Genomic DNA, 27,335 nt, shown 5'->3' on the forward strand with positions numbered 1-27,335 from the left:
TCTTTCAGGAGATGTCCACATGTCCCCACCTTAGATTCCCTGGGGGAGGGCAGGAAGCTTGGCCTTCTACGATGGTAGAGAAGGAACCAGGTGAGGGGATCCTGTTTCCAGACTCCAAAACGGTTTGCTTTCTTAAAATAGCAAACCTACAGCCCCCTGTCTCTTTCTCTAAGGGCCTAAAATGCACTTTTTTGGCTGCATCCTCAGCCTTCCCTGGAAGCAGGATCATTTGGGCTTGGTAAGAGAAAAGAAAGAAGGTGGGAACTCCAGAAACTCCTTCCGACTCCCACCCCCTCATTCTGGCCCTCGTAGCGGGTCCTGACCTATTTGTCTTACTCGCGCTTTCTTCCGGAGCCTTTTCAGACCCCTCCAGGGTCCTGTTCCAACTCAGGGGCTTCAGCACTCCTCCACTGTCCGGTGAGCCGCCCTTCTTCCGCCTCACGCACACCCTAACTAAGCAGGACCAGCAGAAGAATACCCAACCCAGGGACCCCTTTTATTCTGAGCTCTGGCGCTTCCGCCTCCGGGGCGGAGACTCCTCCCCCTCACCGTCCCAATTGTATTCCCTGGAAGAGCAGCCGGAAAAGCCTCCTCCTGCTCAGACCGGGATAAACGAGACGCTGGTTCCTTCTCGCAACCCGCTCTCTGAGCCCTGGGAACCGCCGTGGCGGTCGGCACTGCAGCACCAAAGGCTGCGAGCACAACCTGGGCTCAGCTCCAGCTGGGCGCGGGCGGTGCGGGAGCGGCTTCAGCACCACGGACAGCACCCCGCCCGCGGCCCTCCGGCCTGCGGCGCGCTTCGGCAGCTTTAGGCGAGCCGGCGAGCTATGCCAGAGGCATGGCCTGGCGCTCGGGCCCCATGGCGCTGCTCCTCAGCTTTGGCCTCCTCGGGCTGTGCTCAGGTAAGGACAAGTCGCCGCGCTCTGTCTCACTCAGTCTCGAAGGTGTACGGGAGGGATCCCTAAGGCGGGGAGTCTGTTAGGGGTTAGGGAAGAGACCCCTGGACGGCAGGGAGTACCTGGGAGACTGAACTGGGAGGAGGACATACCCGAAGTGATGCTGGGAAGAGAGGGCAACCTGGGCAGGGGTGGTGGAGAGGGTGTGGGCACAGAGAGGAAGGAGGGAGGGGATCTCCCCAGGCTATCTGGGGTGGAAGGAAGGGGAGAGTCTGATTGCAGCTGAGATGCCATTTGACTTCTTGTGAAACATTATCTCAAGAAAATCAACCTGGTTCCGCACCCTCCCTTGGCTCTCCATCATTTTCTGTCCCTCATATTGGACTCCAAAGGGGCAAGGCAGGAGGGGGAAAGAAGCAACTTCTCAACTCTCTTGTAGGGTGGGCAGGAGACTCGGAAGGGAAGAAGCTCTGCCAGGCGGAGGGCCAGGGAGGAATCTCTGAGGGGGTGGGGTGCATTCGTGCAGGGTTGCAGAAGGAGATAGAATGTGTGGTGGGGCAGGTACAAAGGGAATATACAACTAAATGAGCTTTCCATACCTGCCTGCAATCTCATGAGAGGTGGGCTCCCATAGGTGCGCAACTTGGGACTAAATATATGCCCTGACCCAGAGCTCAGGCAGCCCAACTATTCTACTCCAACCCAGTACCTAATGGGGGAGGGGGTCACAGCCAGTCACATGTAGAGGCACATAGTGTTACTTGCACACATAGATGGGCACAGACTGAGGAGAAAGGCTGAATGGTGGGACATGAATAACTGATCCCCTTTCACCACCCTCCAGAACCTTCCTTGAATTGTAGGTATCTTCTAGGGGAAGCCATGGAGACAGAAATGTCAATTCTTTTGAAACCACCCTCTGAGACCTTGCAGGAAGAGCAGGGTCTCCACTAATCCTTGCAGAATGGGTTCTTAGTGGGAGACTGTGGGGGGCTGTCTGGGCTCCTTGGTCAGTGATCTCAGAGAGGGACTTCTCTATGAGGGGCCTCCGTGGGGTAACCTAAGCATTTTGCTATATCCTTAAGGATGGGGCTGTGGGAAGCTACAGCCTCCTGTTTGGGCCTACGTTGTACCACCTGCCTAGGGAGAGTGGGATCCTGGGTGGGACCTCCTTGCCTATGTACTTACCTCTTGCCCTCCACCCACACTACCCAGGAGTCTGTGGTACAGACACAGAGGAGCGGCTGGTGGAGCATCTCCTGGATCCTTCCCGCTACAATAAGCTTATCCGCCCAGCCACCAATGGCTCTGAGCTGGTGACGGTACAGCTCATGGTATCACTGGCCCAGCTCATCAGTGTGGTGAGTGAAGGTCCCAAACTCTCTGCCCAGCTACTGAAGTCAGTGTTTGTGCTTATTCTTCTGGAGTTCCCAAGGCTTGGGGAGGTGGGGGAAGGAGCCTGGGTGGTGTAGTGGGACCACAGGCTTGAGGGGTGGGGGTGGGGCACTTCTCAGCAGCTTCTCTTCTTCCCTGCAGCATGAGCGGGAGCAGATCATGACCACCAATGTCTGGCTGACCCAGGTTAGCACTCTTCCTGTCCACACCCCTGGGCTTCTCTTTCCTCCTTTTTTTTGTGGGAGGGGGGAGGGGCATGTGCTTTTCGCTCTTTTCATGTCCTCAAGAGAGGCAGAAATTTAGACTTTGGAGCCCTAAATAACTGGATTTGAATTTTGGTTCTTCTACTCACAGCTCTGTAACTTTGAATATGTTCAACTCGGCAAGATCCATGTTCTCATTTGTAAAACGTAAATTCTAATATCTTGGCTTGGCTATGCAAATTAAACGAGAAGACACTTTTGCTGGGCAGAGAAGTCACTGTGGGGATGCAATGACTTTTCAAAACTTCCTCAAGCCAGATAGGCCTCCTCTTGTCCCTGTCCTTGACCTTGAGCCCCTCCCAGGGCGGAGGTTGGTGCTGCCTCCCTCTCTCCCTTTCCCAGGAGTGGGAGGATTATCGCCTCACCTGGAAGCCTGAGGAATTTGACAACATGAAGAAAGTTCGGCTCCCTTCCAAACACATCTGGCTCCCAGATGTGGTCCTATACAACAAGTAGGTAACCCTGGAGGGATGGGAAGGCTGGAGGAGACCGTGGGAGTACTCAGGTCTTGGGGAAAGGAAGTTAGCTCATGCTGGGGGACAGAGGGACTTTTCATTGGCAACAACAAGTCACTACCCAGACAGACCCAAACCAGTGAGGTATAATGTGGACAGCCAAGGTAACTTGGGCCATGGCCAGCTCCTTCTCAGCCAGTTAGGACTCCCAGTGTTTGGAGCTGCAGTGGCATAAAAACGAGGATTGACAGACTCCAGTGCCTGAACTGATGCAAGAATAGGCCTTCCAGGAGGATTGGGGAGGGTCAAAGAACTTGGAGATCCCAGTTTCTCCTCCAGGTTCCAGCCCCTCTCCTGAAATAATCCCTCTTATCTCGAAGACCCAAAACCACTAGTCCATAGCCACTAGGGACCATCTCCTCCTCCCACCTGCCCCTGTCCCTCTCCATTAGTTGGGGCTCCTCACTCTGGCCTCCCTGGCTCCCCTAACTTCTCCACTTTCATGTGGAGCAACCAGCTTACAGAATGCATGACAAGTAGCAGATGTGCCTCCCCTCTTCATCACCCTCTTCTGTCTCTGAGGCCTCTTCTCCTCACCAACCCACCCAGATCCCCTTCTTGCTCAATTCCTGCCCCTCCTCCCTAGGCCCCTGGATGGCTACCCTCTTCCCATATATCCCTTTGGCTTTCCTCTCTTCCCACTCAGGGCTGGGTTGATGGGTGGGGTGGAGGAATGCTTAGGCCAGGGCTGACTGTGCTCATCCCTTGGCAGTGCTGACGGCATGTACGAGGTGTCCTTCTATTCCAATGCCGTGGTCTCCTATGATGGCAGCATCTTCTGGCTGCCGCCTGCCATCTACAAGAGCGCATGCAAGATCGAAGTAAAGCACTTCCCGTTTGACCAGCAGAACTGCACCATGAAGTTCCGCTCGTGGACCTACGACCGCACCGAGATCGACCTGGTGCTCAAGAGTGACGTGGCCAGCCTGGATGACTTCACGCCCAGTGGCGAGTGGGACATTGTCGCGCTGCCGGGCCGGCGCAACGAGAACCCGGACGACTCCACTTATGTGGACATCACGTACGACTTCATCATCCGCCGCAAGCCACTCTTCTACACCATCAATCTCATCATCCCCTGCGTGCTTATCACCTCACTAGCCATCCTCGTCTTCTACCTGCCCTCCGACTGCGGCGAGAAGATGACGCTGTGCATCTCCGTGCTGCTGGCGCTCACCGTCTTCCTGCTGCTCATCTCCAAGATCGTGCCACCCACCTCCCTCGACGTGCCGCTTGTAGGCAAGTACCTCATGTTCACCATGGTGCTTGTCACCTTCTCCATCGTCACCAGCGTGTGCGTGCTCAACGTGCACCACCGCTCACCCACCACGCACACCATGGCTCCCTGGGTCAAGGTCATCTTCCTGGAGAAGCTGCCCAAGCTGCTCTTCATGCAGCAGCCGCGCCACCGCTGCGCCCGCCAACGCCTGCGCCTGCGGCGGCGCCAGCGCGGGCGCGAGGGAACCGGCGCCGTCTTCTACCGCGAAGCCCTGGGGGCAGACTCCTGCACGTGCTTCGTCAATCGCGCGTCTGTGCAGGGCTTGGCTGGGGCCTTCGGCTCGGAGCCGGCGCCGGCAGCTGGCCCCGGGCGCTCCGGGGGGCCGTGTGGCTGCGGCCTCCGGGAGGCGGTGGACGGCGTGCGCTTCATCGCGGACCACATGCGGAGTGAGGACGACGACCAGAGCGTGAGTGAGGCGCGGGGACTCGGGCGTGGGATGCGGGCTGCAGGGCCCTCGGTGCCTGCGCAGACAGACACCGAGGAGCTAACGGGAGTGCAGGATGTGGGCAGTGAGAGTCCGGCCGGGGCCTGTGGGCCTGGGCGCTGGCATGGCCTCTTCTTTGACTTCCGGGAGGCGGCGCCGCCTAAGTGGCGGTTGGTACAGGATGAACTTGCGGCTTCCTGAGGACTAGTATCCAGGGCGAAATGCCTCGGCTGGGGCATCGTGAGTGTTGTTAGTGTTGGGAGGGTGGCCAGGAAGTGAAGGAGGCCCTTCTGGGTTTGCAGCTGGCCCGTGGCTCTGACCCCAGACACCCTCTCTGCCGCTTGTACTCCCAAGCCCATGTTGTTAACCTGCATCTCTTAGCACAAATAGAGATGAGTCCTTTGTGTGCCCCGCGTCGGGGGTCAAAATTGAGGGCTGTAGAAAGTGTGTATGGGAGGGGTGGCGGTGGTTAAGAGGTTCCACCGGCTGCTGGGAAGAGCACAGAGTCCTGAATCAATATCCTTTTCCTGCTCTTCTGGGTCCTCAGGGGATGCCCTTGTGAAATATTTATGGAGGTGGGGGCAGGTGGAGGCGAGGGTTTTTAAGACCCACTCTGAGCTTTCTGCACACTGGTATCTTTCTGCAGTGACTCCCAGAAGGGGAGCACTGAGCTAGGGGATGGGGGGGAAGATGATGGGTTGACTTCCCCCCACTTTGGGCTGTGGCTGGCCCCATCCGGCAATCAGTCTTTGGGTACCTGGCTGGTTCCAGGCTGTGACTTAGCTGTTGCTCTGGTGATTGGCCATGTTTCCACTGGATTGCAGCCATTCCGGCTTGGGGGATGAGGAAGGGTGGGCTCCTGCACTACCGGTTTTTTTTGTGTGGGGGGGATGCTTCAGAGCCTGGTGTTTCTATTCCCTGGGAGGGCAGGAGCTGAGGCTTGAGCTAAGGAGCAAGTTATGGTCCTGAAGGAAGAAGAGAGGGACCAAGTCATGAGGAAATGGGGCGGGAGCCTCAGGTGGCTGAGGCCAAGTGGGAGATGCCGGTGGTGCAGGGGGTTGACCGGCTGCATCACTGCGTCCGCCTCCCCCACTGCAGTCCACTCATGTAATGTGCATTTACTGAGTTAGGTGATGAGGATGCAATGACCTACCTTCACAGGCATCTCAAACTTAACATGTCCCAAACTGAGTGCTTAATCTACATCCCCACCACCAACTTGCTCCTCCTCCAATCTCCCCATCCTTTAGTAAATGACATCACCATCCACCCAATGGTTTAGACCAAAAACCTGGAGTCATCCTTGACTCCTCTCTTTCTTACGTCCCCCACCATCCAAATCATCAGAAGTCCTGTCCTGTGGAACGAACCTCCAAAGAGATTTTCAGCTTCCTTCTTTATTCACCATCTCCATGCTGCCTCCCTAGCTGTAGGCCTCCATCAGCTGTTGCCTGGACCAGGGCAGAGACTCCTAATGGTCTCCCTGGTTCAGTTCTCGTGCTTCTCCACCCAAACACACAGTGTCTCCTGTGCACTTTGTGCCATCTCTCCCCTGCTCAGGTCACTGGCTTATCTGCTCAACTGTTCTAAGCCAGCTAAGCTCTTTCCTGACTCAGGACCTTTGCACAGATTGGTCCCTCTGTTTGGAATTCCCTTCTTTTTTTCCTTTTAAAAATTATTATTAATTTTTGCACTACTGTTTAAGAGTAAGTTGTGGACATAGTGATCCTTTATCCCAAATACCTCAGCTTTTCTCTCCTGAGAACAGAGATATTGTCTTGCATAACCCAGGCTCAGTGATGCAATTCAGGAAATTTAGCATCAATACAATACCTTTATCTGATATAAAGTCCATACTAACATTTTTTCAGTTGTCTCCGTAATGTCCTTTGTAGCATCACCCCCACCTCAATCCAGGATCTTGAATTCCACTTTGTTGTTCTGTCTCTTTAGTTTCCTTCAATCTGGAATGGTCTTTCATGGCATAAACATTTTTGAAGGGTACAGGCCAATCGAAGGTCCCTCGGTTTGGGTTTCTCTGATTGTTTCTGATTGTCTCAGCTGGCTCCTTCTCACTTATCAGATCTTAGCTTAGGGTGTCACCTCCTCAAAGAGGCCTCCCCGGATCACACCCTGAATTATATCTCCCCCTCCATTTCTTCGTCCTTTATTTCCATATAGGCACCCACCAATGTGTAATTATTTTATTTTTACTAATTTTGTGTCCATCTCCCTCAGGAGACTGTAAACTGCAGGATGTGTTTGTCTTGCTCTCAGTCACATCCCCAGTGCTTAGCATGGTGCCAGGTACATAGGAGGCACAAGTGTGACATGAATGAGTCATTATTCAGCTGCTGACTGAAGGAAGGTGCACAGTGCCTCATCCCATCCCCCCAGCTGGCTGGGCTACAGATGAACGCGTGTACAAAGGTCCAGACTCAGGCCGGAGTGGAGCAGCTCTGAGTGGAGGCCAGGCCTCCTGCAGACCCTGTGACTGGCTCCCAAACCCACAGAGGTTATTTTCTTCTGGACGGGTTTGTTTACACCTGAGATCTAGTCCTCACCCTCTGGGGCTGTTGGATGGGGCTCCCCAGGCAGTCATATAAGGAGTGAGGGCTGCAGAGGCAGCCATTCATTCACTAATTCAACACCCGTTTACCGGAACCCTGTGTTTGAGATGCTGGGATTACAAAGATGAATCAGATCGGGTCCCTGTAGTTTAGGAGCTCATAGCTTAAGTGGCGGAAGGCGGGCGGGAGAGGAAGGAGGGGCCAGGCATACAAATTGAAATGACAATACAGTGCAGTAAAAATACCGTGATAAGACGTGTACATAGTGCTGAGGGAACCCAGAGGAAACAGTGGTTCATTCTCATTAGGGGGATCAGGGAAGCCTTCATAGAAGAGGTGACATTTGATTTAGGCTTTGAAGGATGTGTAGGAGTTCACAGGTAGCGATAGGGAGGACTGGAGTTCTAGACCAAAAGGAAACCCAAAGGCACAGAGACCTGAGAAGACAGGCTGGAGTTTGGTAAGGCTGGGTCAGAGGGTGGAAGATAGGTGGTTGGCTCATATTTGTCCTGGGTGGGTCTTGATTTTAGACTTGGGAGTTTGGGTGGCTGCTGAACGCAGTGGGGCCACTGGAGGCTTTTAAGCAGGCAAGACTGGGGCCATGCTTTGGAAAGGTCACTCTGGGGTCGTGGAGTGAGAGGAGTGATGTGTGGTGGAAGTTGCTTCTACCTGCTCCACTCCCCTCCCGGATCATGTGATTGATACCTGGGTCTCCTTCCTCTCCTCTGTCCAGGTGAGTGAGGACTGGAAGTATGTCGCCATGGTGATCGACCGTCTGTTCCTTTGGATCTTTGTCTTCGTCTGTGTCTTTGGCACCATCGGCATGTTCCTGCAGCCTCTCTTCCAGAACTACACCACTGCCACCTTCCTCCACGCAGACCACTCGGCTCCCAGCTCCAAGTGAGGCCCTCCCCAGCTCCATGCTCCTTCACCCCTCTGTTGAACAGTAGTTTTGGGTCGAGGAGGGATGAGTGAGCTACCAGAAAGAGGGGCGCTGCCCCCACAGACCCATCTTTTCACTTCACCTGGAGCCCGCCCCCCCGCCAGCGCCAACCTGGAGGCTGGACCAGCTGCGTCGTGTTCTGGCTGCTCTCCTCCTCTTGTACCAACCCAGGCAATAGTGCTGCTGGTTGAGCATGAAGGCTGAGAAGTGGAGGATGGAGTGGCTGGAGGCTTCCACCCTGAGGAAAGTGTGATGGGGAAGGGGCCAAGAAGGGGACAGAATCAACAGCTGCCTCCAAGTCATGGGAAAAGGGAGGCGCATGGGGGCAAGACAGGGGCTCCGACTGTGCTGGGCTGGCCTGACACAATGGCAGATCAGAAGGGAGGAGCAAGGGGAGAGAGGCCTGGGTGCGACCTGATGTCTGTCCCTGCTTAACTGCACAGCAGCTAGCTGGGTGGGCCTCACGGCAGCCAGGGGTTCCTGCCCAGAGGTTAGCCTGGAGCTGAGGTCAGAGTCCTGAGCGAGGCTTCCAGCCCAGTCCCACAGCCCCTTGCTTCTAAGGGCCCCAGAGTTCAGCCCCAGGTCCCCTTCTCCCAGTGAAGATTCTTCCTAGACTTCCTTTCTTGCTCAGGCCAGGGTGTGGGGGGCAAGGCTGGGTGTTAGGGGAGCCCCGGAGTTCTGAATCTTTGGGTGACCTGCTTGGAGCTTAAGGGCCAAATTCTTGAACTGTGCGAGTTCAAGTTCACAGGCTGTTCCTCGGCCGCAATTTGAACCGACTGGTCATGGGAACGAGTAAACTAAGGACATTAGCTGTAAGCAGACCCAGCCCTCTCGCCCGCAGCAGAGCAGGCCGGGCAGGAGAGGGCTGCCTGTGGAGGCCAGCCCAGCAGGGTGTGAGTGCCCAGAACTCTGCCACGTCAGCATGGCTCCTGCCCCCCTACTTCTGTTCCTGGCTCCATCCTTCCTGCTCTGGCTCCTCCTCTTGCCCCGCCCAAGCAAACCTGAGCAGGGTTGAAGCAGAGCTTCGGACGACAGGTCTGCTACTGCCGGTCTGCACAGCGGACTGTACACAGAGCCCAGCTTTCGGCTTCCTGTCCTGTGGGTCCCTGGAGGGTGTATCCCGACGCTGCTCCCAGGGGCCAGCTGGAGGCCACCTTGCCTGTTAGCCCAGGAAACAGACCTCTTCAGGGATCACCTGCCTTGGTCCCCGCCATGTGACTGGCTCTGATCTGTGGTCCCAGCCTGGGCTCAGTGCTGGGCCAGCGGGGTCACAGAGGGGTCCGTCTGCCAAGCGCACCTGAGGGGCCTGCCCGCCACACCGTGCTATTCTCTGGAGCCTGGCTGGACGCCTGCTTCTGCAGGCACCTCGGAGGTGGGGAGACAGCACAGGCACAGAGCGCTGGACAGGGAGCAGAGTCTGAATTCCGGTCCCCGCTCTGCCACTTACTCTCAGCCATCCTGAGCAATTCTGGCTAGGCCTCAGCTTCCTCATCTATAAATCGGGGATAGTAAGGCCCTCTTCGTGGGGTTGTTGTGAGGCAGGAGTGATGTTTGTGAAAAAGCCCAGGGCTGTACCTGGCGTAGAGCAGATGCTTCGTGAATGTCAAGTCAGACGTGGTCAGAGTTGACGGGTATGGGCTTACCTGCCTTGTCATGTCACTCTTCCTTCCAGACCCACCCATACCCTGGAGCAGATAGCCCCCGGAAACAGGGATGGGGTCTGGGGGAGCTGGAGCCGGAGAGGAGCAACACAGGGAATGTTGGGGTGAGCCTAACAGGTAGGCTGCCCTCTGGAGCCTCTTCAGCAAAGGTTCGTTCCGTTCCCGGGCTAGGCTCAGGCTCCGGCCTCCCTTCTGGATCGGCTCCTCCTGACACAGGTGTGTGCCCAGGCCCCCAGGTGATCTAGTCCCGTACTGGCTGTGGAGGAACGCCACTGGGACACGAAGCCAGCAGCTGTGAGAGGTGTGCTTCAGCGCATTTCCCCACCTGCCGGAATGGGCTGGCAGACATCTCTTCTGGGGGTGAGTGTCTCGGCACCATGGAGACTCCCTTCTTCTAGAACAGCAAATGGAGAGTTGCCTCTATTATGGCTGGACCCACCTCGGACTCACAGCCCTGAGGAAACATCCCGGAACCCGAAACAGCTAATGAAAAGGAACCCTCCCTCTGAAGGGTAGGTGCTGGCCTGAGGCCCTCCTGCCCAGCTCTCCCGGGTTCCTTGCCAGGGTCTAGGCTGCTAGGGAGGCCCCATCAGCTGTTGCTGTGGCTGGACTTGCTTTCAGTACTTCCTGCAATTGGCTGTCGTCCGAGTAAGTCACCAGACAGTGCCAGAGGGGCTGCTGGAGAGCAGCTTGTCCAACTCCTCACCATGGCCCCCCCGACACACAGGGAAGTGGAGGCCCAGAGGTTGTTTGCTGGCTGACCTTGTACAAGCACTTAACTCTGAACTTGCTCATCCTCATCAGTGACGTGGGGATGACAGCTGGCTGAGGGCTACAGCAAAGATGGGAGGGACTGATGGAAGGGGTCAGCCGGGCAGGGTCCCTGGGGCAGTACCATTCCCTCCATCTCTGGGTGCAGCCCCTAGGGGACCACGCCAGTGGGGAGGAGGGGAGGACGGGTGGAGGAAAGAGGGCTCAGGCAAGGTGTTACCACGTGTCAGTACAGCCTTGGAACCCTCAAGGGTGTTGGGAAGCTTTGGAGAACTAGTCTCTTCTACTCTTGGGTCCTCCGTCCTCTTCTCTTGGTGTTGTCAGGGAAGCCTCTTGGCCCCTTCCATGGGGTGGGGCAGGGCATCTCTGGAGAGAATGGGGTACCCAGCTGCGCTCCAGGCCAGGACTGAAGGCCCCAGATCTGAAGAGGGAGGGAGAGATACTGGATTGGCACCCAAGCAAGGTGGGCTTGGGAGAGGGCAGTGAGGAAACAGTTGGGATCATCTCCATCAGAGATGAGAAGGCCACAGGCCATCTGAGAACCACTTCTTGTTTGAAAAAGAGGGTATGAGAGACTGCTTTTGACGGCTGGAACTGCGGCAGGAGGAAGGCAGTCTCCTGGCAGCGAGGTGTCTAATACTGGAACAGCTGGTACCAAGTTATTGCAGATTTAAAAGCAAATAAGACACGGGCAGCCCCCAGCTGGCATTTCTGTGGAGGAAGGCTATCTGTGCAGAAAGGGCAAGGCCATTTCCCTCTAAGGAAACAGGGAGGGTGTGGGGCTTTGACTCCTGTTCTGCTTCTCCCAATCCCAGTGTTAGCTGCTGTGCACAGTGGCCTGCTCTGGGCCAGTTGCTTCGGATACACTGTCTTTACCCCTCACTGTCCTGCAGGGAAGGGGCCCCTGTTGACAGAAGAAAAGTGAGGCACAGAGAGACCAAGAGATAGCTGGTGAGTAGTGCTGGACTTGAAACCCAACACTGATCCCAGAGTCCACGCTCTCTGTGGCCTTTGAGGCAGGGAGGGGGAGAGCTCCTTGGGAGGGAAGTGAGGGGCATTCAGCGTCTTCTCTGAATTCTCTCCCCACTCAGTTCCAGCCGTCACCCTCTGCTTGTAGGCAGAGTTGGGCTGGCGTCACAGCATCCCTCACAAGCCAACTGGTGCTGGCCAGTCGCCCACCCAGACTAGACAGAGAATAACAGCCACCCTTCAGTATTCATCCCAACAGGTCTCAGAGGTCAGTGTGACAGTCACATGGTTCCTAAGGGACTGTCGGTCTAGGAATCATTAGAACACCTCACTCACCCACCCGCAGTGCCCCCATCTCTCCCACACTGGCCTCGGCTGCCCCCGTCTGTGCTCCTGGAATATTTGCACTGACCTAGCCCACTCCAGGCCAGACTCATTAGGAACTCAAGATTCTCATAAAGAAAGTTGTTTCCAAAGGTGTCTTATCTCTCTGTTACATCTGGGGGGCAGAGGTGGGGACGGGGGCTGGGGGGTGGGGACATCCTCTCGGGCCAGGGTTGAATAAGGGAAGGGAGAATATTGGGGAAACTGGACTCGTGAGAGGTTAAACACATCGCACGAATCTAAAGAAAAGATCAGTGGTAACATCAGTGATTGTGATTTGTAGCCTGACAAGTCCATTCATCAGATGGAAAAGATAGGGCCAAATGGCTGCGCCTAGAGTAGACAGAGCCCAGAAATAGCTCCTGGGGAGGCCCTTTGTAAAGAAGGGGCCCTGGAGGACAGGGCAGACATGAGGCCCGGTCTCCTGGAGGGATGGCTGGGGACTCCTCGCACAGCCCCTGCACTCTGCGAAGTCAGGGCTGTCTGTGTGGAAGGCACTCCTGCTCCTGGAACATGGGTTTGACCCGGGCCCACATCCTGGAAGCAATATTAAATGGTGGGCCCCCGAGATGAAATGTAGGGTGAACAGCAACTGAAGTGCTGAGCTGAAGAAAACCCCTCTTGTGCTCCCGTGGGGTAGCCTTGCTTCCCAGCCCACCCAGAGCTGGGTGGCGGGGGGACAGTCTTACGTCATGCACTCACTGTAGGTATGGAAGAAACGGTCCATTTTCTACAAAGCCTGGATACTACATTTCCCTCCAGGTGGGACCAGATGCCTGGGAACAGAGAGGACAGAGATGCTCGAGGCTCCAGGTACCTCACGGTAGGCGGAGACACTGTCCTTCACTGTCTGTCAAAACTGTCCAGCTCACCAGGTACTGCATTTCAACAGACTGTGACCGACACCCATGCAGAGTTCTGGTCCTTATTTAATGTGCCCCCCAAACATGTCGCTGGCCCTCCTGGCCTCAGTTGTTCCATCTGTATTGTGGATGAAGAGGGAGGTTTCACTGCGACTTAGGAAGCCTCACTGTCAAATATTTCGTGTCCTCTGGTATGGTATTTTTACAAGGTCAAGGAAGAGTCTTGTAGAAATCCTGGACTAAATAATCTGCAATCTGGAAAGTGGTGCATATTCTCTTTGAAATCAAGACCGAGAAATATTCTGGATGCCATCTATGAAGTAAAAAGCAAATGGCCTGTCTCCTAAGACTGCAGCCAAGCCAGTTCTGGTCCAGGCTGCAACTTGCACCTCCCCGCAGGCAGAACAGCTGGGAGTGGAAGGCTCTAGAAACCCCTCAAGGAGAGCCGGAGTTGCGTATGTGATTTGTGGTGTGGTCTCAAGGGACGCTTTCCTACTCTGGGCCTTGAAATCTTGCACAGCAAGTCTCTGGGGACAAGATATTTGATGGTGGATCTGATGGGGAAGGGGGGCTGTGGACCTGGGGAAGTAATTAAAGGTTGTCTGATATACTCCAACACACCGGACACAAGCTCACCTCCTAGGCAGCCCCTTTGAAATGGCTCCTCTCTGTTGGCTGAGGGAGACCCTCTCCTCAGGTTCTGTGTCAGATGCAGCTGGTGCTCTTGCCAGAAATCCCAGGACCACGGCTCTCTCTGTCCCCACTTTCTCACCCCCCAAGAAACCAAGACTTGAGGTTTTCTAACAATTCAGATTCTTCTTTTTTTTATTTACGAGGAATGTATATTGTTAGTCACTTTTACCAAGGGACACATAAAAGTGGAATCATAAAACTGACTGCACCCATCGTGGCACCCAAGTCTACGCTTGGGCTCTTCCCCACTCTGCTCTTGGAGTTACTACCAAGACCCCCAAAACCAGCAAAATCCCTTCAACATGAGTAAAGGAAATAGCTTGAAGCAGTGACAGTTTTTACAAGTGATTATTCAAAAAATGCACAGTAGCCACAGTTCAGACAAATCAACTACAAAGATCATTAAAAAAAAGAGAAAAAGGTCTTGCTTACTAAAAACAAAGATTGGACGAAAAAGTGAAGAGAACACTCTAGGTGGGAGTTCTGCCTCTGTCCCATGTGACTCAGAGGGGCAGGGGTGGGCACGGCCGCGCAGGGCCTGACACAGGCTTGTTTCCAGCAGATGCATGGGTACAGGGAAGCCTTGCTCTCTCCCTACAACAGAAGCTGAATACTGTAAGTTCGCTAGACAAGATCTTGGGGCAAGCAGGGGCTCTGACCTTTTGAGAGTGCCCGTGCTCCCGGTTAAAGAAGAGGCAGCCGAGTCTGAGCTCTGCAGGAGATTCCAATGCCCAAGATGGTCCACAGGGGCCGAACATGCCGAGGAATCAGTAGGTGATACCCTCTAGCCTGAAGAACTAGGGAGATGAGCTGCCTCCTGGGGCAGGACTGATTTTGTGTGCCACCAGGAGATTCACAGGACCGGGGGGCAGGCCCCTTCCCCCCGAGAAGACAGGCACGGTTTCCCTCCTAGTTCCTTGGGACACTTTGGTGTTCCGCAAAGATATCCTTAGTGTATTTAAAGACTTACGTTTTCTCACTTTGGTCAAAAGTACAGAGAGAACGGTAGCCACAAGAATAAATGTGTGGATGCGGATGTATCCACCGCTGAAGAGGTGGGACAGACGGGGGGTTAACTAGTCAGGAGCTTGCGGGGTGTGGGGGAGGACGGAAAATCGTCTGAGAGCACTGGCTCGGCATGTTCACAGATACGATAGAGGAATCATCCAGAGGAAGGAGGCAGGCTCAGGCCTGGAGGGGGCAGGGCCTCTGTACGTTTCTTGAGCATGTCTGGCTGGCTTAGGCCCAGAGCCAGACCCCACAGAGAGTCGAAGGCTCTGACAAGAGTCCACAGTACCTTGAGGTGTAGACCAAGGGTCCCATCTCACAGAGTTTTAGGACAACCTGCCCTTTCACCTAGAACTACTGTTGAATGTCAACCCTATAAAGATTCCCTAGCAGGCAGGGAGACCTCAGGTCTGTGACCCGCCCACAAACAACCTTCTGAAGCTATCAGGAGAAACAAAAGCACTTGGTTAATCAATGGCAAATGACATCTGACTTTTAAATCTGTGCAATTACAGGTTATCTGTAGCTGTTAGGAATCAACATTTACAGGATTCTTTTTAAAACTCCCAATTTACCCATGACTTAATCACCTTCCCTTGGTGTCACTGTCATAAGAAACATGCTGGGTGGAACAGTGATCTGACCCAACATGATTTTTTGCCCTTATTCCTGCTAGGTCCTGATTATCTGAGCAGAGATGATTTACCCTCTAGGATTTATCCTGGGTTTTTTTCCTACCAGTTGGTTGGGGTCTGTGGCGCTACTTCCCCCATTGGTAGGACAAATTCCTAGCAATGCTTTAGGAGGGACAGCTGGGAGCTTGGCAACATTCCAAGATATGTCTGCTTCCCCAGGAAGTGGTCTGTGTCACCCCTGCAGGGCAGACTTCCCCTATTGCTTGGGCAATTCCTTTAGCCCCGTCTGGCTGGTCCCAGCCTTCCCTGCCACCTGCGGAAGGGATGCACATCCCAGGCAGCAGCCTGCCCTACCTCTGGGCCCCTCCCAAGCCGGCTAAAGTGCACGATCCGAAGGTGACTGAGCGTTATCTGCAGATTCTGATCACGCTTGGCACTGGTAACAAGCTGACTGCCGTTTTAAACTCCTGCCACCAAATTCTTTAAGTTCACCTCTTTACCCTCTTGGAGGAAAAGGTAGAACTTAATGATCATGAAGAAGGAATCTCAGAAGGGAGGAGGGGAAGCAGAGGGGCCTCAGAAGCCACAAATGAAAAATCATCAGTCCCTGGCATGATTCACACTGTTGACTGGAACCTAATCGAGACCACAAGAGGTCAGTGTAGCAAACACAAAGGGGACGGAAACAGGAAAAAACGAAGAAGGAAGAGGAAGTGGGCGCAAAGAAGGAACAACCCCTTCCCTCTGCCCTTAGGTTTCTACCCCTCTGCTTGGGAAAAGAGAAGGGGGATGGCTAGACCTGGCCTAGTAATCCCAAAGAAAGCAGGAAAAACAGGAACCCAAAGTTCTCAGTGTTACCAATTGTGGTTCCATTTAAAAACAAAAACAAAACAAAACAAAAAGGAAACCAAAAACCAAAAACCCTTGACCAATGTGATGAGGAATGCTACGACCTCTCTCTCTCACCCCAGTGTGAAACACCCTGACCCATCAGTCACCGGATCACACTACACTGGGCAGAGGTAAAAATTCTTTTCCTCCTGGGGTTTGCTTATCCAGTTCCCGTAGCCCATGTCCTTCAGACTTTTTTTGAAGTAGTTCTTGGCTATCTCGTAGTCACGGGCAGCTTTCTTGGCTTCACCATAGGAGAGTCTAAGTAGATCCCTGCGGTACCGGAAGGAGCAGAGCTTCTTGAATAGAAGGAAAATGTTCTTTTTGGAGACCCGGGATAATTCATTCCGTGGCCTGGAGAAACGAAAGCACTCACTGTTCACCTGGGATGGAATAGGTGGAGACACTGATGGGGAGGGGGGGCATGGGTGCGTGTGGCAGCTTTTAAGCTCCGGTGTTTGGCAACATGACACCCCCTTGGGGCTCAGGCCAGGACGCCTGGCTCTGCTTTTGCTGTGCTCTCCCAGCTCCTTACCCATCCACGGTGCCTCTGGTCCCATCTAGGATCTCTAGGTCATAGCCGTCAGCCAAACACCAGTTGACGCTTGTCTCCTTGGTCTTCCCGGATTGCCTCTTGGAATCGTATACACTGACTCGGCCAACCTAGAAATTCCAGGAGCAATGGGAGAAAGATGGAAACCTTTCAAGAAAAAGCTTCTGAAGCAGGGACTCAAGACTCATAGGAAAGAGGGAGTTGTGGAGTCATGATCTTTCCCCCTTATCTAGGATTCTGTTTGGCTAAGACTCAGACCGTACTAACTCGACCTCAATTCGAATGAATTCCAGACTAAAAGAAGGAAAGCCCTTGGCATTCAAGAGGAGGAAAGGGTAAGTTCTGGGGAAACGAACTAAGGCTGCCCTTGCCCACACTGTGCGTTTTTGCTCTGCTGATAGGATTACTTGAAAAGGAGAAAACGCCAAGGGAAAAACGGATGGGGTTATAGCACCTTGGGGTGGTTGACAACGAAGGGATGTCGGAGTCCATCCTCAAACGCACTCCCATCTCTTGTCACACGACAGCAAATGGCACGGGTCAGATGCCCTTGGCTGAAAAGGTAACCTGGGTACGAAAAAGAAACGCACACACCTGTGTTTGCACCAAATGCTGTGAAGTGGCAGAGGCCATGTGGGGAGTGTGAGGGTACAGACAGAGTTGTCAAGACAGAGAATCAACTCCCTACTTAGGAAGCACCTTCTAACTGTGGCTGCCCAGGATATACAGGGATCATCAAACATTTAAGCACAATACATAAGGTTCCAGGTAAGGCCAAGGGCTGAGGAGAGCAAGGAACTCAGACACTGCAGTTTTAAGCTGCTGTGTTTCTTTAACTCATCTTGAAAAGACTTGGCTGGCATGTCGTTACCTAGGCTCACTGCCTAAACCAATCTTCCCATCACAGCAGACCAGACACTCAGAATCAATCACTAACCACTGCATCGAGCACACTCTGAAAAGGGGAGACATCATGTTGGCACCTGGCAACGAAGCATGCAGTTTGCTGGGATTTGGGCACCAAAATGACAGTCCAGTTTCAGCTCTCAAGACAGGTCCTTACCCAGTGTGACGGATTTGAGATACACAGGCTGCAGGAAGTGGGTCAACAGCGCCCCCTGCAGGCCGAGCACGTTCCAACGCAGGATCTTGTCACTACAGGACATGGTTCGGAGTCTCTCCCCCAGCCGAATGCCATCCCACGTGGGCACAATGTCACTGGACTCCACTGGGATTGTGCCTTCTCCTGGATGAGAGACTTGGGTCAGACCCGAAGGGCCCTTGGACCGAGCCCCTCCCTGGCGTGGTGTTTCTGCTTCTTAGACTCGGGCCAGAGGCTACTCACTCATTCGTTCTTCATATTATTTCATAGCACCTACTATGTGCTGGGCACTAAGCTTGGTGCTGGGAAACAATGGTGAGCAAAACCAAATAAGATCCTTACCTTCCTAGAACGTTTATGGGGGTGAGGGGATAGAAAGGGAACGGAGCAGACACTAAACACGTAAGTCAACACACATAAGAATTCTAGATGGTTCTGAGGGAGCTATGATGGAGGACAGCCAGGGGAACCTCCTGGGATAGGACTGTCAGGCGGGCTGAGACACGAAGGAGAAGGAACAGCTGAGAAAGAGTGTTTCAGACACAGAGAAGAGCAAAGGCCCTGAGGCAGCAGGGGGTTTAGTTGTTGAGAAAGCTGACAAAGAGCCGATGTGGCTGAAGCACAGGTGAATGGCATGTTTTGCTTTTATGTGAAGTGTGGTGGGAAACCACTATAGGATGGTGGGCTTTTTGTTTTTAGTGAGCTTTACTGAGATATAATTCACCCATTTAAAGCATATACTTCAATAATTTTTAGTATATTCACGGAGTTGTGAACCATCACCACAATCAATTTTAGAACATGTCATCACCCCCAAAAGAAACCTCCTATCGTTAGAAGTCAGTACTTCATTCCTTCTTATGGACAAATAACATCCCATTGTATGGACAGAACTCATTTTGTTTATCCATTCATCAGTTGATGGACCCTGGGGTTGTCTCCACTTTGGGGCTATTACGAACAATGTTGCTATGAACGTTCCTGTATTAGTTTTTGTGTGGATATATGTTTTCATTTCTCTTGGGGATGTTCCTAGGAGTGAGTTGCTGGGTCATATGGTAGCTCTGTGTTTACACTTTAGGGTTCTGAGCAGGGAAGTGACATGATCTGTGTTTGAGGGTCACTCTGATAACTGTAGAAGGATGGCCTGAAGGGAAGAGGAGTGGATGTGACGAGACAGTAGGAGACATTAGAGGACAGTGGAGGAGCAGGAGCTGGCAGACATGGTGGAGAACCAGCGGCCAACTAGTCAGGAGGGGAGCGGGCACTTGGCGTCCTCCAGTCAACACCTCAGGTTTAGTTCTGCATCATTTTCTTTCCATTTTCTCCAACCTTCCCTGAGGTGATCCCATCCATTTCCATGGCTATAAAGATCAACCATAGGAGGAGGACTCCCAAATTCTTATTTCCAGCCATTGCTCTCCTCTGAGCTCTAAGTGGGTACTTCTGCCTCCTATTTGATTTGGAGATCTCCCCAGCTACCTAATTCAAAATGGAATCTTGATCTTCCTACAGATCTTCTCTGACCTACATCTTGCCTCTCCCTGGAAACAAGACCCTGGTACCTCAGCAACTAATGGCAAAAACTTGGCAGCCGTGCCCTGGCTCTGGGACGGGCCTGGGGCTTCGCAGAGCCTTCTGGTGGGAGAGGGAGGACGTGTCACTCACCGTTCTCTACCTTGGTGCGGAGCTTGCCTTGTTTGGGATTCTCAAAAACAGGGTAGTGGCGGGAGTCTGTGCTCTCCACAGCACGGTCGCTACAGGACTTGTCAAAGAGGGCACCATCGCCACATGGGGCCGTGCTGCAATACAGGGGCATCTGTTAAAACCCACCTGTGCAGATATATCTCTCCAGTTTCCTGGGGCTCAAGAACAGCTTGATGTGGGAGAAAGTAGGCTTCTGAAGCCTACTACGGGCTGCCGGAGTGGGTAGAAGCACATGTGAGTCACTCCACACTGAGGTGTGGACCTCCAACACAGAGCCAAGTGTGGCCCATCGAACCAGCTCTCATTTACGGACCAGGAGAGCATTCAGACACCCAGCTCTGGCAGGGCTGGCTCTAGTGCCAACAGAGACTGTACAGACCTGATATAGAGATGGAACGACACGGTCTTTTTTATTTGGAGCTTTTCTCCTCCCTTAGCAGGCTCAAATATACTATCCTTCGCAGTCTGGGGGTTGTACTTCATTAACTCGCTGTAGAGAAACCTACAAGAAGAAAGTCTGGTTAAGAAGACGGATTCTGGAAACAGCAGTTGCTTCTATAATCTGATCCCAAGCAAGGACAAGGCTTAACAGTGCAGACCTTTCAGGGTTTCTCAGGTTGAAAGAGTTGGTGGGAAATTCTCCATGGGAGACCTCAGCATTTCTTAAAGCTAAGTTAGCCTTTCAGGTCAGTTCCATTTCTGCCAAGAGCTTCTCGCTCTGGCAGCTGCAGGGATTCTAGGGCAGAACAAACTGATTCAAGGACTATAGGAGGCTGTTGCTTCTCTCCCTTCATAAATTAAAGAAAAAGTGAACTGGAGGGGAAAGCTGGCAGGGCAATGGGTTTGTTTGTAGGTCCTCAAATGGAGATGGAAGGCTTCCTCATCCCTACAGCACTGAAGATCAAGAAGTCATCGTGTGCTTTTAAAAAAGGGCTTGAAGCAGAGTTGGCAGAAAAAGAGCTCTTCAACAGTAGGCTGAGTAGGGGCATGCAGCCGGGTCACAGAAGGGACTGATTCCATAAGACAGGTTCAAATGGACAGGTGAGGCAAAGGCTGACACTGCAGGGTCGAGGACCTGCCCGCCAGGTGGGTGTCAGAGCTGCCACGCCCTGCGATCTCACTCACCTGATGAAGCCTCTCCGGGAGATGATCTCTGCGTGGCAGTCATTGACGGTTTCTCCCTTTAGGCTTAGAGAATCTCCTTTCACACAGCGATTCCCTGGGAAGGCAGTTAAAGCAAATGTGAAATTTCCAAAGGAAAACGATAATGGATAGGGTAGATAGAGGCTGTTTGTTCTTAAACCTTGAATGCAGAAACAACCTCAATTGATCAGATCCTGACTCCTGTATTCTTTTCACTAGGAAATGAGAATTCATTCCCTGCTCTGAATTAACTGTAGCTAAAATGAAATACAAGAAGCGTCTTCTCTCTGCCTTAAATTCACCCACACAGGACCCCAGGAGAGAATGAGGAGGTGCTTCCAGTCACTACGGGGGTTGGAGAGTTGGGACACATTTCAGAGCCCACTTACCTGTCCCCAAGCTGACCACGACACCCAGGTCTTCAGAGTCTTTCTTCATGATGATGGCAGCCAGGATCTTGCGGCCAAGCAAGGAGGGCTGGAAACTGTTGGTGAGAGCATTGAAGCACCGGTGGCTCAGCATGGCTATCTGGTCGTGGAAGGTGCTGCCTGTGAGAGGAAGCTGTGGGGACAGGAGGCCATGTCAGGGCCACCGAGCCTCGTCTATGTCCACCATGTTTCAGAGTGGGCACGGAGGTCGAGTTCTACTGGACTGGTGGGTCACCTTTCCCCCTCTCACGTCTAGTGTCCCAGTTTCTAGGTTCTACTGAGGCTAATATTAAAGCCGAGGAATAGCTCACATGATGGCAAGTTAAGAGCTGACTCCACCCAGACAGGAGTTAGCAGGACCCCCAAAAAGGATAGCACCAAAAGTAGACGTCTTAACTGTCTTTGGCTGTGCTTCTGGGGACCTTGAGAGGAGGAGCATAGTTCTTCTGAGACTGGCCCCTGTCACTGGGGTTACCTCTGTGAAACCCATGCGCTCTGCCTTCTCGTCCTCCCCAATCAAGACGCGGAGGGCCGCATCTGCTGCTTCCTGCTTGCCTTGCTTCTTGCTGTGTGCGCAGACGGCTGGGAACCAGCGACCCCCAACTTTTGCTTGGTAAACGAACCTTGGGGATGAGAAGCAGGGAATCAAGACAAGCACCTTACCCCGACAGCTGCTCCAGAAAAGGGCTGGTTTCGCTCAAGATGCGGCCAGTCTTGCCAACACGTGGCCCCATCACTCTTGACAGCTCTGTTCCTAAGGCAGCATTTCCCAGACTTCGGATATTCATGAATCACAGTGTGATTTCCGCTAGATCCAGATATCACCTGGAGTATTACTTACTTAATATTTTTCTCTAAGTTGACTCTTTTAAAATGTAAACACGTTTTAAAAGGACACTTCATATCACTGCTGTAAATGGAAAATGAATATCACTTGCCATAAACTGAAGGTGGCTGTAAAACTGACTATGATAAAAATCATGTTTTAAATCCTGACAAGACTCTATTGCTTCTAAAGGCTCTAGGCCTGTCTTTTATCATAGTTTAGCAAGTATTAGGGAGGGTTTAAAGAAATACTAACACCACGTGTGGACTTTCTTCTTAACTAAAGCAAAAATGAGAAGGGAATAACTTTCTCCCTGCTTGCATCACTTTTTTAATGCTCTGTCTGATTTTTTAAGTACCTGACTCCATTTCTTCATTCATTTCCTCATTAGCTCAAGAGGACTTAACCTGGAGAAGTCAGAGTCAAGGTCAGCCTTAGCTCAGGGAACCACACCTTTATGAGGAGTTATTTTTCGATTCCTGGAGGCCTTGCGATGGCTAAGGGGAGTGGAGTGTACCCTGGGCACTGGTGGAGCAGGGAGGCAGGCAGTGCTGCTGAGGGGCCCTGCAGTTCCCCTCCCTTCCTGGCTGGGGATCTCCACAAACACATCAGAACATGATGGAGCAAAACAGCCTGGGCAGCTACCAGACAAGGTTTCAAGAATACTAGCTTTTAACCAGATCCTAATCTGCTTTGGGGAACCCAGCTTTGGATAATCCAACTGCATACAACAAAGGTTTCAGTATCAAGATTTATCCATCAGCTCAGGCAGTGAAAGGAATCAATCTTTATGTTCAGCCATACTGAGCTTCTCACTATCCCTTGCTTATCCTAAGTAGCTGAATGCCTTTGCCTCTTTCTTTGATGGTGCTGACTGGTTTGTGCAGGCCAGTGGGTTAACGTTCAGCGAAGCAAAAGGACAGCGACATGAAAAGATGTTGAAGAGAGGGGATGGGGGCCAAACCACGTAGGATCTTGACCTGAAGGATCCAGGAGAATTTCATGAGTGTTCTGTGTTTGAAGAGAGTATGAACTCTTATGCACAAAGATATACACATATATCCATATATCCATACACACAAATATATATACATATGTATATATATAAAATAAAGTTTGTTAATTGTGCAACTAGAATCCATTAGAGCTGCACGGTCCAATGTGATAGCCACTGGCCACACGAGGCTATTAACTTTAATTAAAATTCAATACAACTAATAATTCAGTTCCTCAGTCACACAGCCGCATTTCAAGTGCTCAGTAACCACATATGGCAAGTGGTTAGCCTTTTTAGTGGAATGCTGGGGACAAGAGCCCAATTGGAATGAATTAAGGAAGTGAAGACAATGAAGACATTGACTACAAACAATTCTTTTGAGAGGTTTGGCTGTGAGGGGAACAGAGAGATGAGGTGGTACCTGGAGGGAGATGTGGGGTCAATGGAAGGTTTTTAGAAGATGGGCACGGGCATGTTTGTAGGCTGATGGGAATGATCCAACAGAGGGAGCAACTGATGATGAGAGAGGGAGATAACTGAAGGAGAGGACGAGAGGGAAGGGATCCAGGGCACAGGAATGGGAGGAAGGATGCTTCCTGCATACTGGTACAGATGTAATGTACAGATGAAGTAGGAAGGTGGATTTGGTGATGGGAAGGTAAGGTGTTTGTCATTTGGTTATTGCTAATTTCTCAATTAAGTGTGACGTAAGGTCATCAGAGTGAGAAAGAGGGGTTTTGTGGAAATTTGAAGAAAGAGGCAAAGGTCTGAAATGATTTTCTTAGAGTAGAAGAGAAAATGTAGTACAAAAAAATAGTAGGAAAAATGCCGGGGGCTTCCCTGGGGCTCCAGTGGTTAAGACTCTGAGCTCCCAATGCAGGGGCCACAGGTTTGATCCCTGGTTGGGGAACTAAGATCCCACATGCCGCATGGCACGGCCGAAAAAAAAAAAAAATGCCAGGAAGAGGACAAAAGTGGGGGTGGGGGGGCAAGTGACACTCCCTTACTTAAAACCCTTCAATGGCTCTCCAGTGCTTGTGTGGCTGGAGCATAACATGGCCCACCCACAAGGTCGACCCTCCAGTCTCATCTAGCATCAGGCCTCCACTGTGCTCTCTGCTCCACCCATACTGGCCTTCCTGCAGCTCTTTACCAGCTCTGTGGACTTGGGGGTACTATCTCCTTTGCCTAGAACCCTCCCTCTCTCTTGATCGTCCCTAAGATCTCAGCTTAGGCTCCACTTCTCAGGGAAGCCCTCTCCCCTCTTCTTACTGAGTCAAGTCATGCTATGTAGATTCTCACTGCATCATGTAACTCAAGCTCCTTATAATACATATCAAGTATGAGATCTTAAATTTCTTACGTGATTATTGATTGATGTCTGACTCCTGTTCTAACAAATACAATGTCCTCTATAAATATCTGTTGAATGAATAAAGTAGGGAGACCAGGAGACTACTGCCTGGTTTAGGTGAGAGAAGACAGTGGCTTACCTGAGAGTGCTGACACTGGAGGCGGAAAGAGGAGGAGGGGATCTGGGACAGAAATTGTAGGTTCAATAAGCAGAACTTAAGGATGGTTTGGCTGAAGGGGGTGAAGGGGACAGGGGAGATGGTCCCCAGGTTTCTGGCATTTTACTTAATGTGGAGCCTACATATTCCCTATTAGGAATGTGCCTGGGTCACTTATCTTTTTAGTTGATGTTGCAAATAGGGTATTCTCTACTACGTTTTCTAACTGCTTATTACTGTATACAGACAAGTTCTTGACTCTTATACATCACTTTGTAGTCCCCTGCTCTCCTAAATTCTCCTTTGTCTCTAACATTTCTTCAGTTTTCTCATGAATATTCCAGGTATACTATCATATCATCTGCAAATAATGATAACTTTACCTCCCCTTTCCTCTCTTTACACTTACTTCTTTCTCTAAACTGACTGCATTAGCTGGTAATTCCAGAATGATATTAAATGACGATGACAGTGGCATCCACATCTTCCTCCTGACTTGAATGGGAACAGTAATAAGTAAGCTGCTGACTTTGGACTTCAGACTTGTACTTTTATCATGTGAAGGATGTATTCAATAATTTCTATTTTCTTAACAGCTTGGTTTCTTAATCTGAATGGATGTTGAATTTTACTACACACATTTTTGGAATCTCTGGAGATGATCATGTGGTGTTTCTCCTTTGACCTATTAATGTGGTAAATAATAAATATCTTACTGTAGACTAGTCTTTGCACTACATTGAGATACTATTTTTCGCATTTTAGAATGCTCATGGTGTAGAGGAAGAGATTCTTTATACATCGTTGGTGGAGGCAGAAACTGGTATAATTTCACTGGAAGAAAGTTTGGCAAAATTTACCAAAATTTTAAATGCACATATGCATATTATTCATTGCAGCCTTATTTATAATACCAAAAGTTTGGAAACAATTCAAGTATTCATCAGTAGGGACTGGTTAAATAAATCATGATAAACGCCGTACACTGGAACACTATACTTTGTAGTTATATAGAAAGAATATAAAGTTACATGAAAAATTTTCTAAGATAATACTTTTACTTGTAAAAAGCAAGCTAGAAATCAATGCATATATGTATTTCTGTGTAACAAAAGGGGGGAATATAATTGCTTGTATTTATATAAAGATACTCTGGAAGGATGTATAATAATGTAAAGTTACTACATGGGTGGGTGGGTGGGTGGGTGGGTGGGTGTGTGTGTGTGTGTGTGTGTGTGTAAGAGTTGGGTCAAAGTGAGAATGAGCTTTTTATATTTTTATTTTTGAATAATATTTTTTATTTTGCATAATCTATTACCTATCAAAAAAACCCCTTAAAAACCAATGTACACGACTCATGGCCCAGAAATTCCACTCCTGAAAATTTATACTATAGACAAGTTTGTACATGTAAGCAAAGACATACAGTACAAGGATATTCACTGCAGGAGTGATTCTAAGAGTAAGACCAAAACCAACCTGAATGTCACCGGAAGTTAGTTAAATAATTACACATGGTGGGGCTTCAAACAGAAATAACAACATTTTCCTTCTTAAACTAGTGTCCATTTTAAGAAGACCTTTTACATCTCTTGTTTGATAAAGCAATTTAAAAATTGTAAGTATCTATTCAATAAAGCATTATGTGGTAGATATATACATGCTTATTTGTAATGACCTCTAAGACACACTGGTAAGTAAAGGAGTCAAGGGGTAGAACAGAAGATTATGATATATACTTACTTTAAAAAACAAAGAGAGGGCTTCCCTGGTGGCGCAGTGGTTAAGAATCCACCTGCCAATGCAGGGGACATGGGTTCAAGCCCTGGTCCAGGAAGATCCCACAAGCCATGGAGCAACTAAGCCCATGAGCCACAACTACAGAGCCTGTGCTCTAGAGCCTATGAGCCACAACTACTGAGCCCATGTGCCACACCTACTGAAACCTGTGGGCCTAGAGCCTGTGCTCCGCAACAAGAGAAGCCACGACAATGAGAAGCCCACGCACCACAATGAAGAGTAGCCCCCGCTCACCACAACTAGAGAAAGTCCATGCACAGCAATGAAGACCCAACACAGCCAAAAATAAATAAATAAATTTATAAAATAAATAAATAAATAAAAATAAAAAAGAGAAAGGAAAACGTGCTAATATGTGCATGGAAATTTCTAGAAGGACTCAAGAGACTGGTAATAGTGTATGAATCTGGTGAGGGAAACTAGAAGTCTGAGATAGAAATGAGACTTTGTTGCACATTTTTTCAATCAGCTTGAATGATTTCCTATGTACATATAAAAATTAAAATTAGTTTAAAAAAATTTAAAAGGCTCATGCTCACTGGAAGAGTGGCTGTCTTCTCAAGATGGCTGATCTAGTGTCTTCTCGGAGGCCCTGGGGACAGGGCTCCCTGAACATGCCCCTCCTGTCATTCACAGCTAATGCACATTCTTTCTTTCCCTGGGTTATAAGCTGTCCCCACTCTGTGACACACGGCTGTAGCCAGGACAGGAACACTCACTTGGGCTCATGAGGAGGTCCGGACTGGTCGACCAACTTGAACTCAGCAGCAAAGCCATGGGAGCGGGCGTACTCCAACAGGCCACCCACGGGGTTGGTGTTCAGGTACCTGACGAGCTCGCTAATCCTCCTGACCTTGCTGGGCATCACCGATTCCAAGTTATCAAATGATTCCGTGTTCATACTTCCGGGCTGAAGGAGAATCAGCCAGACAAAGAGAAATCATAAACACTTAACGGAAACTCTGAGGGACTCATGGGCAATCCTAAGCCGCTCAGTTGCTAAAAATGACCTGTATCTTCTGAGTAGAAAATGGCCCCACCTGGTCATCAGAAGACGTTGAGCCTGTCGCCTCCCCTTGCAGGGCCTTCATGGCTTCCTCTGCAGCCA

The 27,335-nt window shown here is 51.0% G+C and overlaps 2 protein-coding genes across 2 annotated transcripts in view; one reads left to right on the forward strand and one right to left on the reverse strand.

Annotated features, from left to right (window-relative positions):
• Positions 1-838: 838 nt before the first annotated feature.
• Positions 839-8,246, forward strand: CHRNB2 (cholinergic receptor nicotinic beta 2 subunit). The gene is made up of 6 exons (XM_060007900.1): positions 839-902; positions 2,112-2,257; positions 2,433-2,477; positions 2,897-3,006; positions 3,782-4,754; positions 8,076-8,246. Exons 1-6 carry the CDS (start codon positions 839-841, stop codon positions 8,244-8,246), a joined length of 1,509 nt encoding a protein of 502 aa, XP_059863883.1.
• A 4,619-nt stretch (positions 8,247-12,865) lies between these two features.
• The window catches only part of ADAR (adenosine deaminase RNA specific), a 22,304-nt gene continuing 7,834 nt past the window's right edge, over positions 12,866-27,335 (reverse strand). The window contains 11 exon segments of the mRNA XM_060030748.1: positions 12,866-16,514; positions 16,696-16,823; positions 17,168-17,280; positions 17,777-17,959; positions 19,484-19,617; positions 19,902-20,024; positions 20,648-20,741; positions 21,055-21,226; positions 21,569-21,716; positions 26,947-27,137; positions 27,268-27,335. The exon segment at positions 27,268-27,335 is cut by the window's right edge and continues 16 nt beyond it. Coding sequence (XP_059886731.1) covers positions 16,277-16,514; positions 16,696-16,823; positions 17,168-17,280; positions 17,777-17,959; positions 19,484-19,617; positions 19,902-20,024; positions 20,648-20,741; positions 21,055-21,226; positions 21,569-21,716; positions 26,947-27,137; positions 27,268-27,335 — 1,592 coding nt within the window. The 3' untranslated portion in view covers positions 12,866-16,276.

This window comes from Delphinus delphis, chromosome 1, assembly GCF_949987515.2.
Source record: "Delphinus delphis chromosome 1, mDelDel1.2, whole genome shotgun sequence".
Classification (NCBI taxonomy): Eukaryota; Metazoa; Chordata; class Mammalia; order Artiodactyla; family Delphinidae; genus Delphinus; species Delphinus delphis.

Bases quoted from the DNA above. Each gene is read 5' to 3' on its own strand.
- CHRNB2 (XM_060007900.1), top strand. From the start codon at position 839: ATGGCCTGGCGCTCGGGCCCCATGGCGCTGCTCCTCAGCTTTGGCCTC. The intron at 903-2,111 runs GTAAGGACAAGT...CACACTACCCAG, and splicing joins CCTCCTCGGGCTGTGCTCAG to GAGTCTGTGGTACAGACACA. The intron at 2,478-2,896 runs GTTAGCACTCTT...TCCCTTTCCCAG, and splicing joins CCAATGTCTGGCTGACCCAG to GAGTGGGAGGATTATCGCCT.